This window comes from Papio anubis, chromosome 2 (assembly GCF_008728515.1).
Source record: "Papio anubis isolate 15944 chromosome 2, Panubis1.0, whole genome shotgun sequence".
Taxonomy (NCBI): domain Eukaryota; kingdom Metazoa; phylum Chordata; class Mammalia; order Primates; family Cercopithecidae; genus Papio; species Papio anubis.
Window position 1 is genome coordinate 105,840,799 of NC_044977.1, and position 14,691 is coordinate 105,855,489.

Below are 14,691 nucleotides of genomic sequence, written 5' to 3' on the forward strand. Positions count from 1 at the left end.
TAAAATTAAATAAAATGGTTTCCCCTTTCTTGATGTTTGAGAAGGAAGAAATTCAATGAAACAGATTACCTTTCTTTGCTGCAGGAGGTGTGGGGAATAAGGGAAGAGGGCCACCAATGTAGTGTAAATGGCTTTCAAAATTTTACACCAATTCATGAAAAATTTCTCAAGAAAACATGGAATAAAAGGGAATTTCCTAAACATGATATAAAGGTTACATACTAAAATTCTACAGTTAACATTATACTTACCAATGAAAAAATATAATGCCATAAGTATTGGCACACGTTAAGTACTTAACTTGGTCCCTGCTTGCCTAATAAGCCTCACCTCATATCACTCTCTCTGACCCTCTTGATTCCATTCTGCTTACCTTCTAGTTCTGTGTTTATTCCATGTATTGTTTCCTCTGCCTGCAATACTCCCCTTGCTGTCTACCCTTGTACTTAAACTTGTCTAGCTTACTCCTCTTTTTTCCCTTCAAGGGAAGCTAACATGGCACTTCTAGGAAGCCTTCCATGATCCCTCATACCTATTTTATATCTACTCATTATCTTACAGCATAGTTCATCTGTAAGTACTTGCGGTATAATAAAAATACATATATTTGGCCTTTGTCTTAGGTTTCCGGCATACAGCTCCTAAAACAAGTGGAATCTCCTGAGTGATGAGAGTGTCTTTTTCAAGAGAATAAGATGACTGGTGACTGGAGACCCCTAGGTAGCTTCAGCATGGGAGCTGGGTGTCAGAAAGACCAAGCAATGGTTAGAGGTTTGGAACTTTCAGCCCCATCTCCCAACCTGTGCAGAGGGGAGAGGGGCTGGAGATTGAGCTCAATCATAAACGGCCAATAATTTAAACAGGCATGACTACATAATGAAACCTCCAAAAAAACCTGTTAATGGTGGGGTTGAGGAGTTTATGGGTTAGTGTAGATACTGATGTGCTAGGAAGGTGCTAGGCCCAGAAAGGGCATGGAATCTCTACCACTCCTCATCCCCCTCCCCAACCTTGCCCTATGCATCTCTTCCATTTGGCTCTTCCTCAGTCACATCCTTTATAATAAATTGGTAAATGTAAATAAAGTGTTTCCTGAGTTCTGTGAGTCATCCTAGTGAATTATGGAACCCGAGAGGGGGTCATGGGGACCACTGAATTTGCAGCCAAGTCAGACAAAAGTAGGTAGCCTGAGTACTTTGTGACTGGCATCTAAAGTGAGGACTGTCTTACGGAACTGAACCCTTAAACTATGGAGTCTCTAACTCTAGGTAGTACTAGAATTGAACTGAATTGGAGTCAGAAAAAACTTGAGAGTACTTAGTTAAAAATCCTTTTATAATTTCATTGACTGTAAACTCTGCAAGACAAGACCATGTTTGCCTTGTCTACCATTGTATCCCCAGGCACCAGGCAAGAGCCTATCACACTGTTCAATACAAGCTTGAGGAAGGTATAAATGGAAAGGCTACCACTGGAGAGTAGAAATTCTACATTGTTATCTGGAGAGATGTTAGTCACGAGGTTTTCTCAGGCTTTGCTTCTAATACAATGCTGATGGCCGATGAAACAAAAAGAGAGGCCAGGTGCGGTGGCTCATGCCTATAATCCCAGAACTTTGGGAGGCCGAGGCAGGTAGATCACGAGGTCAGGAAATCGAGACCATCCTGGCTAACACAGTGAAACCCTGTCTCTACTGAAACTACAAAAAGTTAGCAAGGCGTGGTGGCATGCACCTGTAGTCCCAGCTACTCAGGAGGCTGAGGCAGAATGGCGTGAACCCAGGAGGTGGAGCTTGCAATGAGCCGAGATCACACCATTGCACTCCAGCCTGGGCAACAGAGCGAGACTCCATCTCAAAAAAAAAAAAAAAAAAGAAACAAAAAGAGAAAAGTAACAAGCCCAACTTTTCACTATGTGATGTGAGGGCCAACTATAGGATAGGGTAGCACAGAGGAAGGAACGGGAAGCCGAAAATATGATACTACTGCAAAGAAGAAGTATAGCTGAGTAGAGCACAGTGATCAAGTCCCAGTCCCAGTAACTTCTCCACATTGAACCCCTTGTGTTGTCAAGCTCTGTTCTCCTGAAAACTATCAAGTGGTAGAGTTCAAATTCTGCTCCACTGCCTGCTTTAAAAAAAAGGCTGTAAAATACATAAAATTATCATCTAGTCCAGCAGTCAGACTCCAAAGGCAGTGAAAGAGCATATGTGCATATACCTTGTCCATCATCAGCCCTACTTAAAAGTCGTAATTCTGCACTCTTATCATGTAGGTATTCATTGGTACTTGGAAGTATTCAGTCGTACTTGCTGGGCTGTTACTCTGTCAAAGGGTCTTAAAAACAGGCTCATGTGTGTACACCTCATCTGTCCAACTAGATCTTCAGCCTTTTAAAGGCAGAAAATGTCATCTGTTGCTCTCAAATTCATGTTTGTTCTGTACTGAGTAGAGAGGAGAGGCTCTTCAAACACTAAATAGGACTGAAAAGAACACTTCATGTACCCAATACCCATCAGGTAAATTTGTTGAGACCTATGGGAACCAAAGAAAATGAAAACCAGGCCCAAATGACATTGGTAAGAAAAGACCATCTCCATTTTGCCACGAAAACAAGTCTTACTTGTGATGGGGTTATCCTTCCCTTTTTAATTTCAGATGAATTTTCACTGAGTTTTCCTACTTTGTTACTTGAGCTGCATTTGTAGCATGTCCATCTTGTTTGGCCCTCAATTTCCATGGTGCATTCTTTGTTTTGAAGGCAGAATGAGTGATACAAATGGCCACAGCTGCAAAATGAAGGCAACGAATGTGTCCTTTTTATTATCACAAAATCCATAAACATAAGCTTGTAAGTGTACTGAGAAGCAATAAAGATATCTAACAAGTAGAAAGGCACTGATGGCTGTACAGGGTAAGAAACAAGAAAGGGAATGTACTTGCTGCTGTCCTCTCTTTTTAAAAATCCACATTCATGTATTTGTATACTTATGTTGTGAGTACAAACAAATCACCGTTCTCTGACTACAAACTACTCAAAGGATGAGTTGAACTTCTGTTCATTTACCAAACTATGAAATCGGATGGCATTTTCAGATAGTCTGAAAAAAATGCAACGGGGGGCTGGGCATGGTGGCTCACGCCTGTAATCCCAGCACTTTGGGAGGCCGAGGCGGGCAGATCGGCTGAGGTTAGGAGTTTGAGATCAGCCTGGACAACATGATGAAACCCCATCTCTACTAAAAATACAAAAAATTAGCCGGGTGTGGTGGCAGGTACCTATAATCCCAGCTAGTTGGGAGGCTGAGGCAGAAGAATTGCTTGAACCCAGGAGGCAGATGTTGCAGTGAGCCAAGATCGTGCCACTGCACCCCAGCCTGGGTGACAAGAGCAAAAAACTGTCTCAAAGAAACAAAAAACAAAACAAAACAAAAAAAACAAAAAATTAGCCAGGTGTGGTGGCACACACCTGTAGTCCCAGCTACTCAGGAGGCTGAGGCACGAGAATCGATTGAACCCAGGAGGCAGAGGTTACAGTGAGCTGAGATCGCGTCACTGCGCTCCAGGCTGGCAGACAGAATGAGATTCCATCTCAAAAAGAAAAAAAAAAAAATTAAAAAAGGCAACTGGAAAAAATCGTAACTATTTAAGTAGCTTGATAACATGAATGGTCTGATCACCAAATTCAAGGCAAGGGTTGTGATTTGATTAAACATTTACAAAAATGTCACTGCTGTAGTAAATCCTTACACTATTCATATAAAGAAATTCCCTATTGATTACATTAAATGACCAAATCAGCCTCCCAGAAGTTGAGTACTGAGAATAATTCTCAGCCATCTACACTGATTTGTCTTCATTTCTCTAACCTAAAATGTTGGACATTTCAGAAATCAATCCTTTTCTTTTCTATAGTCTTTATATTCTTTTTCTTTTTTCTTCCTATCTCTCTGTGTGTGTGTGTGTGTGTGTGTGTGTGTGTGTGTGTGTGTGTGTATATATATTAACTGATCCGTCTGCTTTCCCCCTTGATCTCTCTAGTCCTTTAACACAACAGTCAGAGTAATCCTTAAGACATAGGTCAGATCATGTCACCGCCCCAGTCCTCAAAATCATCCAATGGCTTCACACTCAGAGTAAAAGTCTCACTTTCATTATAAAAATGAGTTAGACTTGGGCCAGCTCCTACATGATTTGGCCTCTGCTCCTCTGAAGTCTCTTTCACTGTCCCCTTCCTTGGCTGCTCAGGTGCCGCTAGCCTCCTCACTCACTACTCCTCAAGAATGCCAAGGCTCTCCTGCCTCATGGTCTCTGCACTCGGCTCCTCTGCCTGGTGTACTCTCTTCTGAGGTTGCATGGCCACTTTCTTTAGATCCCCTCAAATGTCATTTAAACAAGAAGGCTTTCCAGGCTACTCTATAAATTAGTAGCTCCCAACATTCCTTTTTCTCTATAGCATAGCTCGTTTTTATTCATGTAACTATTAATTATTTTTCTATTAATTTTTAAGTTGTCTGTTCATAAGTCACCTTAACAGTAAGCCTTTCCCTGACCAACCTATATAAAATATCTGCACCCCCCACCAAATATTCTGTATCTCCTTTAACCTTTTTTTCCCCCGTGGTAGTTACCAGTATCTGGCATATACACTTCTTGGCTTATGGTCTATCCCTGACACTACAATGTAAACTCCATGAGGGTAGATCCTTTGTTTCATTCATCCTGTATCCTATCCCCTTGAATAGCAGCTCACATATAGCAGGTGCTCAATAAATATTTCTCGCCTGAATGGGCTCTTCGTGTGAAGAGAACTACTTCCTCTTCCAACCATCAAGTCTACCAATCTTCATGCAGAGCTAACACTCAGATAGTGCTTACTCATGCCAGGCACTGTTACAAGTGCCTTATATAAATCATTTCATTCAATCCTCACAAAACCCTAGGAGGTAGGTACTATTATCCTATTTACAGATGAGGAAACTAAAATATAAAGAAGTTAAATAACTTGCCCAAGGTCTCACAGCTGGCATGTAGCAGAGTCAATATCTGAACTCAGGAAGTTTGGCTCCATGGCCATATTTTTACGTCTATCCCTACATTCTAGATGAGCTGTCTTTGCTCCTGAGACCAACACCTTCATTCTGCACTAGGGTTCTTCTCTCTTTGCAATGTAGCTTAAGTATCATATGCTGACAACTTATAAATTAAAATTTTCCAGTCTCAACACATCTCCAGATTTCTGACTTGAAGAACTGTCTAGCTGGCATCCCTGCTTGATGTCTAACAGTTCATATCAAACCTAACATGTGCAAGACGAAACTCCTGATTTCCCCACTTCCTTGTATCTTCTTCATCTTAGACAATGGTACATGTTTACCCAATTGCTCAGACCAAAGACTCATTTTTCTCTCATATTCCACATCTAATACACCAGCAAATTATCCCTACCTTTAAAGGATACTCAGAATCCAAACACCTCTCAGCACCCTTGCTCCTCCCTCTCTTGTTCTGCTCAAAGGTCACGTCCTCAGATATGCCATCCCTCATTCAATAGCACTTGTCCTGAACACGTCATCCTTCTATCCATTTGTCCTGCGTTCTGTTTTTCTCCAAAGCTCTTATTCCTCTGTATTTATGTCTCACCTGGGCACCCCAACCTCCACCCCAATGCAGAATGTAAGGTCTGTGAGGGCAGGAACTTGCCTATCATGTTCATTGCTAGAATGACTGCCTGTCTGTGTATCCATGTGCATTCTTGCCTGGTAATGCCACAGATGTACGTGTACCATACATGTAACATTTATTTCCCTTTCTTACCTAAAGACAATAATTTCATCAGCCATTTCTTGGCGTCTCTTGTACTGCTGCAAACATATAGAGCAGTAATCTTGTTTGGGATTCAGTCCTCTGGTGACCGAAGCTCTCAGGTTACACAATGACCAATGGAGATCTTGGTTTAGAAGGCTAGTTGTTGTTTCCAGCAGGGTCTATGAAACAACAAAACAAAAAACAAACAAACAAAAGGTTATAAAATGAAAGAGATAGAGGAGATGGATGGTGAATAGCACTTGTTTAGTTTTCAACTACCAACCACTAAAATTGGAACACATTATAAAGGGATAAAATTGTTGAAACAAACAAAAAATCAAAACCTCACAAATTCAAGCGGTTAACCTCAATGTGCAGAGTAATGGTGAGTGTATACATTATGAGACTCTCAAGTCTGTCATTAGTTTCTACTGAGAAATGTGAGCTCTGCCATTCTGCAGTTTAATTCAGTATTGATGGCTTTCAAATGACTAGATAAGCCCAAATCTATTTATTACATTTATATAATAACTGCTCTCTGAATGGCTCAGAGTGTTGTAATAAAGAATACAGCTAAGTCTGAATCCCAGATTTTTTATTGAAACTGCATTCATGGTAATGTTTCAAATATCTTTTCACTAGTAAAGCTAATGGCCACTACTCCATTTTCATCTTCCTTGGGCAGAGAGATAACATTTTCCTGATCAGCACTTAGAAGTCATTTGCATCTACTCAAGACCATGACATCTATCATTAAGTCACATAAAGACATTTTAACAGCTATCACATTAAGTCATTTTAAGGCTCTATGTATTTATAAAGTATTGTTTTTGTGCCATATCTCATTCTTAACATTGGTATATATCATCTGGCTATGTAGTTGGGTTCTTTTCTCTCAGTCCTGAAGGGGAAGATAGAGCTAGGTACTGCCTGCCCTCCTTGCTATACAGCTTAGCTCTTTAACTTCACCTGTAACGCAAAACTTTTCATTCTAATAGTCTCATTCTTTCCAATCAGTATCACGTTTTTCTCCTCTTTCATAGTTCCAAAATTGGTAAACATTTTCTGCCTTGCACTCAACTTTACTTCTGCTAACGTGGAATCTGTGCCTGTAGGAGTATCAAGCTTCACTGGGCTACACATAGTCAAACTGCAACTCTTACAACATTCTAAGAAAAGCTGTCACCCAGATTTTCCTTTTTCTTCTCACAGATTCTTAAAAAAAAAGCAGACGTTGTCTCCAACAGACCTAAATGGTACTTTTCCTAGGTGGTTTCAGGAGTCACTTTGCAGTACACTAAGAAAAAAGCCCGTACACCAGGCTGGCACTTACTGAGACTTAAAGCTAAAGACAATTTTGAGTTAAGGGAAGACTAATGACCATTTATGGTGATATGGTTTGGCTGTGTCCCCACCCAAATCTCATCTTGAATTCCCACGTGTGGTGGGAGGTAACTGAATCACGGGGGCAGGTCTTTCCTGTATTGTTCTCATGATAGCAAGTAAGTTTCATGAGAGCAGACAGTATTATAAGGGGGAGTTTCCCTGCACAAGCTCTCTTCTCTTATCTGCCGCCACGTGAGACATGCCTTTCACTTTCTGCCATGATTGTGAGGCCTCCCCAGCCACATGGAACTGTAAGTCCAATAAACCTCTTTCTTTTGTAAACTGCCCAGCCTTGGGTATGTCTTTATCAGCAGCATAAAAACGGACTAATACAATGGTTAGTGACAACTATCTGTTTCAGAATGTTTAAAATAATACTCATTTAATTTTATTTTGCAATTTTCTATATTCATGTTGACCCTTCCTTTTCATGTGGTATAGCTTTGTACTAAATTATTTTTCCAGAAAGTTTCTCATACTTTCATTTTGAAAAAAAAGATACTTGTTTCATTGTGAATGAATTAAAATAAACTAAATTTGAATTAGACGCATTTCTACATTCTGAAATGTGTGTGTGTGTACACAAATCAAGGTCAAGAGAATTTTTTTTTTTTTTTTTTAGAGATAGGGTCTTGCTCTGTCACCTGGCGCAATCATAACTCACTGCAGCCTCCAACTCCTGGGCTCAATTGATCGTCCTGAGTAGTTACAATTATAGGCACATGCCACCATGCCCAGCTAATTATTTTTATTTTTTGTAGAGACAGAGTCTTGCTATGTTGCCTGGGCTGGACTCGAACTCCTGGCCTCAGGCAATCCTCCTGTCTCAGTCTTCCAAAGTGCTGGCATTACAGGTATGAGCTACCATGCCTGGTGAGAGAAATTAAAAACTGAAATAAATATACACACATACACCTCAGTCTACCTAACTGCCAGTAAATAGATGGTAACTTTTTTTTTTAAGTATAGGTACAAAAGAAAAGAAAATAGCATTTTTCTATCTTAGGACAGACTTAGATGTAACAAGTAGCTTACTTACTTGTTCATAGTTAAAGGTATCTAACATTCCTAGAATAAGTCCCTGGATTTCTCCAAGTTTTCCTTTTCCATAAACTGGATCCTAATTAGAAAAAAACATAATTCTGTTATAATTCTGTATTTTAAAATTACTTTAAAATGTTAAGTTATCTGAAAAAGCCAAATGCTTTTAAGTATTTTTCTACAGTCACAAAATATTTATTCTTCCACAAATGTTCCACTGGAAATGTACCATAGTCTTCCTCTGATCATCTCAAATATTTTTGAAAAACAAAATTTAAATTATCCAAGCCCCTTTCTTAACAATCCTTGCAAGTCTAATTAAACTTTACTTTTATTTTGTTTCTGCAAGAAGCTTTCTCTCCTTCATATAAAACAGCAACTCTCCCTCTTTGCACTCTTATTTATCTGTTACATTAAAACCAGTGTACTCAGGAATACCCAGAATCTGTCCAACAACTCCTCCTGTGATCCCATTTAGCCACCTCCTGCCCCTAACCAACTAAATCGCACCAGTTTTGGAGACAAACAGGTTCTGAGAAAACAGCTCTCAGTTTTTTGAAGTTTTTTTCAGTAAAGTCACTACTGATAAACAACAGATACCTAGATATCCAATGTTCCCTCCACTGCATTACATATGAGGTATGCCAAGTAACTTGTTTATTATGTACATTTTGGAAACACTGAAGTGTACAAAAAAAAAACCACACACACACAAAAAAAAACAAAAAACAAAAAAATGAAAAACAAAAAAACAAAAAACAAAAAACCACACCGAAAACTGAAATCCAACCAGAGATAAACACTGTTGATATTCTGATGTATATTTCTCTAGTCTTGTTTCTGGGAGAGGTGAGAAAAGGAAGGGAAAGAGGGATATATTTTTTAGTGTATAAAATTGGAGTATTTTACAAAATATTTTTATATCTTTTTTTAACTCAACGGTGTATTGTGAGCACTTTTCCATACCATCAAATATTTCTTTTTTTTTCTCTACTCTTGTGACACATTACAAATATTTCTTAATAGGTACAGAATATAAATTATGTGAAAATATCATGTTTTATTCATTTTCTGCTTTGAACATTTCACTTTTCCCCTTTCCCAAACTCCAGCCACTATTATCAAATGCTAGTGGCTGCAAATCTCAACTGGAATCTCTGATTCTTTAGAGAGTTCTAGACAGAAAACTATAGACTCAAAGGGCATTTTCATGGCTATCAATATATATTGCCAAATTGCTCTACCAAAGTTTATTTTAGGATTTTTATCCCCATCAGCATATGTATGTGCTCACTTCACTGACCTTTGGCTAGACTAATAATTTTAAAACTGTGAACACATGAGTCAAGTCTATTACTTTTCTCTAATATCAAGTTACATATGACATAAATGACTCTTTTCCATGCCAAATAGGAGAATCCAGCTACACAGTTATGATAAAAGTAGTTGCTATTTTAAGTGAGTAGCATATGCCAAGTACAGTACTAAGCACTTTATGTTTACCACATTACTAAATTCCTTCAACAGGTTTTGTGAGTAAAGAAACTGAGGCTTAAAGAGGTTACAAAAACTTCTCTAAGTCACAAAACTATCAAGCAGATAAGATGGGATTTGAATCTAGGTACTTCAGAAATCATGCTTTTAATAACCACACTATACTGGTCTTCCAGGTATGGATACAAAAACTAATAAACTAAGTAATAAACTACTTCTTGCTTGAATATATGGGTTTCTAACATAGGTAACTAAATAAATTAATGATTGCTGGAAAACATGAGAAACATGTCTGGCTATTTCTTAGGGAGTCTTGGTACTGTTAAGAGTTAACTGTGAGTTGAGAAGGCAAAAAGGCCTATGGAAGCAGGAAAAACCTGTACAAGAATTGTCTCAGGATCTGCTTATTTTTCTCTTCTGGGTTCTAGTGATGGCTCTTGCAGAATAGGTCGTGCAGTTCCTAACTAAGATTGGTTTTCAGTGCTTTGAGTCTGTCTAGAGCAGCATGAGATTGTCTGCCAGAGGTTTCTTTGGCCTCTTCAACTGCTAGGGTTATGCTGAAGAAATCCAAGGCACAAAATAACTATGTGTAGTAATTATCAAATTAACAAGTTTGGGCTTGAACACATCACTTAAGCTTAATAGAAAAAATTTCTATTTCACAGCTAGGGATCATATCACTAAGCTAAAGATATCTGTCAAATATGTGGAAATCATTTACAAAAGGCAAGATACAGATATCTCAGACTAGTCCTTCAGAGAAAAACAACTCAAAGCCATATACCCACTGGACAATTTTTTCTTTTTAATTTTCTTTGCATAAAAATAGACCCTTGTTAATGCTTAATTATACATTTGGTCAAGTTCTTAATAAGTACACATTTGCCAAATATCAACAGATGGTACAATATCTTATTAGAAAACTCTATTAAAATATTTACTATAATATGTGGATCCAGTATGACAATAGAGCTCTGGCATGTGTTTACAACAAAGGTGGTCTGGAGAACAAAGAGGTCTTAAAAGGTTAAATTCTGGGAAAAAGAAATCTTTATAGGTCATTTCTATATTTATGTCAGTACATTTCACTGTAATATACATAATTTAAAAGCAAAATCATGAAAACAATCTCATGCTGGGACAACATATAAATTATAGAATGCAAAAGGGAGCTCAAAGCTTCTAGCACAGCATGCACCAAACCACTAGCTCTTCAAATTATTTTCCAAAGATGTCAGCTAGATTCTTCAGCAATGAATAAATGCTGAGGTTTCTCTTAAGTTGTTTGCAAACTATGAAGGAAGAGCATACTTGGTTACCCATGTAAATGTGTTTTTCAAGACACACACTAGAAAAGATGTGATGACCACTTTTTTTTTCCTATTGCTTTCTGGTACCTACTGTATCATGTATGTGTATGTTTAAAATAAAAATCTTTATTAATTGAGCACTGCTTTAAAATATCAATGATGCCCTAAACAGGAGAGTCTATAATTTGTTTGCCTTTCCTCAGTGAGAAAGTAATAAACAGCTTCTCAGAAGCTAAAAATTACTTCTGCCATAGAGTGAAGATAGAATGTATACAACATAAACACGGTCTTTAAAATGTTATCACCTAATATTCATAAAAAAAGACGGTGTAATTTGGGTCCCAGACATCAGTCTGAATAAACACGTGAAGATCAAGATCTGTAAGAACCTGTTATCATGTGACCACTTCTTTTGGAAAAACTAATTTTTTCAGTTGTATCTGAGCAATTGTGCATCTAAGTAAGTGCTGTTCCCTACATTTTTCAGTGGGGATCTGATAAAGTGAGGTGGGCATGAGAAACGCCTTGATTAGTGTTAGATACAGAAGAAAAGCCCTAAAACTTGAAGTTAGTAGACCTGGATTAATTCTAATGGCTCCCATTTCAAAACTGAATAAATTAAGACAAGTTATTTGATCTTTCTGAGTGGCACTTTTCTCTTGAGAGATATGAGGTATTGCTACATCCCCAGCTTAATTTGCACAGTTAGAGATCAAAGAAGATAATGAACACTAAAGTGATTTGTAAACTGTTGAGAACTATACAAGGACATTAGGTGAGGGAGTCAACTAATATTTAATGGGCATATACTATGTTTTAGGCATGGCACTGGGTGTTGTAGATAACATAGTGAACAAGGGAGACATGATCTCTGCTTTTATAAAACTCACAGCCTAGGGGGTAAGCTAATATGAAGGTAGGGCTCAAAAAGAGTTTATATTTACAGGTGTGACTGGGGCTGCGGTAAGGGTGAAAAGGCAAGGAAGAAAAAACTTAGCTCCTAAAATATTCTAGGAGATAGAGTAGAGAGGATTTGATGTGGATTAAATACCGGGACTGCTGAGGAAAATAATGAGGAATTCTAACACACAGTTAAGGAAGAAATTATACAAACTGTCTACAATCTATTTCAGAAAACAGAAGCAGGTGGAACATTTCTTTTCTTTTCTTTTTTTTTTTTTAGACAGAGTCTCGTTCTGTCGCCCAGGCTGGAGTGCAGTGGCACAGTCTCGGCTCACTGCAAGCTCTGCCTCCTGGGTTCATGCCATTCTCCTGCCTCAGCCTCCTGAGCAGCTGGGACTACAGGCGTCTGCCACCACGCCCGGCTTATTTTTTTTGTATTTTTAGTAGAGATGGGTTTTCGTCATGTTAGTCAGGATGGTCTGGATCTTCTGACCTCATGATCCGCACGCCTCGGCCTCCCAACGTGCTGGGATCACAGGCGTGAGCCACCGCGCCTGGCTAAGGGAACATTTCTTAACTCATTCTCTGAGGCCAGCATCACCCTCATACCAAAACCAGCCACAGACATTACAAGAGAGGAAACTATATGAACAGAGATGCAAAAATTCTCAACAAAATATTAGCAAATTGAATCCAGTAATGTATAAAAAGAATTATACATAACAACCAAGTGGGATTTATCCCAGGTATGCAAGGCTGGTTCAACATTTAAAAATCAATTAATCGGCTGGGTGCAGTGGTTCATGCCTGTAATCCCAGTACTTACGGAGGCAGAGGCGGGAGGATGGCTTGAGCCCAGGGTGAGACCCGCTTGGGCAACACAGCGACACCCCATTCTCCACAAAAAAAGAAAAAAAAAAAAAGACAAGAAAAATAAATTACTGTAATCCATCACATCAACAGGCTAAGTAAGAAAAATCACATGATCATATTAGTAGATGCAGAATTTGTAATTGATAAAATCTAACGCCCACTCATGACAGACAAACTGTGAGCAAACAAGAAAGGGAGGGACACTTCCTAAACTTGATAAACAACATTTATAAGAACCTTACAGCTAACATCATACTTAATGGTGAGAAACCAGATGTCTTTCTTCTAAGACAGAAAATAAGGAAAAGATATCCCCTCTCACCACTCCTATTCAACATTGTACTGGAAGTTCTAGTTACAGCAATAAGACAAGAAAAGGAAATAAAAGATATACAGATTGGGAAGCAAGAAATAAAACTGTCTTTGTTTGCAGATGACATGATTGTCTAAAAAAACCTGAAACAATTAAGTGATTGTAGCAAAGTTACAGGATACAAGGTAATTATACAAAAGTCAATTGGTTTCCAATATGCCAGCAATCAACAGTTAGAATTTAAAATTAAAAAGACACTTCATATTAGTACCTAAGAGAAATATTTAGATATCTAATAAAATATACATAAAGTTTGTATGAATAAAACTAAAAAACTCTAATGAGGGAAAGCAAAGAAGATCTAAATACATGGAGAAATATTTCATGTTCTTGAACAGAAAGATTTGATATTATTATAATGTTAGTTCTTCATTTGAGCTATAAGTTCAATGTATTCCTAATCAAAATTCCAGCAAGTTACTTTGTAGATATCAACAAACTGTTTCTGAAGTTTAAAGCAGAGAGGCAAAAGACAAGGAATGGCCAACACGATAATGAAGAACAGCAAAGTTGGACGATTGTCACTCCCTGACTTTAAGACCTATTATAAAACTACAGTAATCAAGATAGCATTGGTATTGGTGAAGGAACAGAAAATAGATCAATGTAAAAGAACAGAAAACCCAGAAGTAGACCCATATGAGTATAGTCAACTAAACAAAGACAATTCAATGGAGAAAGGGACAGTCCTTTCAACAAGTAGTGTTGGCACTAGTTCCAACTGTGTATATCCACATGCAGAAAAATGAATCAACACTGACCAAACGTTTTCCCCTAAAATTAACACAAAATGGATCATAGCTCTAAATGTAAAATGCAAAAATACAAAACTTTTAGGAGAAAACATATGAGAAAATCTGAGTAACCTTGAGTTTGGTGATGAGTTGTTACATACAACACCAAAAGCATGATCCATGGGAGAAAAAGTCAATAAATTGGACTTCATGAAAAGCAAACACTTATGCTATGTGAAAGACTCTGTTAGGAGAATGAAAAGACCAGTCACAGAATGGGAGAAAATATTTGCAAGACACACATGTGATAAAGAACCTTATCCAAAATATACAAAGAATCCTTAAAACCCAACAAGAAAACAAACACTTTAAAAAGCAGATAAAAGCTCAGTATCACACGTTGTAAGAGAACTACAAATTAAAACGATTATGAGACTACTACACATCTACTAGAATGTCTAAAATCCAAAACACTGACAATACCACATGCTGCTAAGATATGGAGCAACAGGAACATTCATTTAGTGCTGGCAGAAATGTAAAATGGTATAGACATTTTGGAGGAGAGTTTGGCAGTTTCTTACAAAAGTAAGCATAGTCTTATATAATCCAGCAATCACATTCCTAGGTATCTACCCAAATGAGTCTAAAACTTAAGTCCGCACAAAAAGCCTGCATATGAATGTTCATAGCTGCTTTACTGAAATTTGTCAGAACCGGAAGGCAACCAAGATGTTCTTTGATAGGTATATGGATAGACAAAACTGTGG

The 14,691-nt window shown here is 38.0% G+C and overlaps 1 protein-coding gene across 5 annotated transcripts in view; it reads right to left on the reverse strand.

Annotated features, from left to right (window-relative positions):
- The window catches only part of VPS8 (VPS8 subunit of CORVET complex), a 252,301-nt gene that overhangs the window by 51,926 nt on the left and 185,684 nt on the right, over positions 1-14,691 (reverse strand). For all 5 annotated transcript variants that reach the window (XM_003894741.4, XM_009201234.4, XM_021934597.2 and 2 more), the window contains 3 exons: positions 8,233-8,313; positions 5,817-5,986; positions 2,623-2,788 (listed from right to left, as the gene is read on the reverse strand). In XM_003894741.4, the coding sequence (XP_003894790.3) occupies positions 2,623-2,788; positions 5,817-5,986; positions 8,233-8,313 (417 nt within the window). The remainder of the gene's footprint in view (positions 1-2,622; positions 2,789-5,816; positions 5,987-8,232; positions 8,314-14,691) is intronic.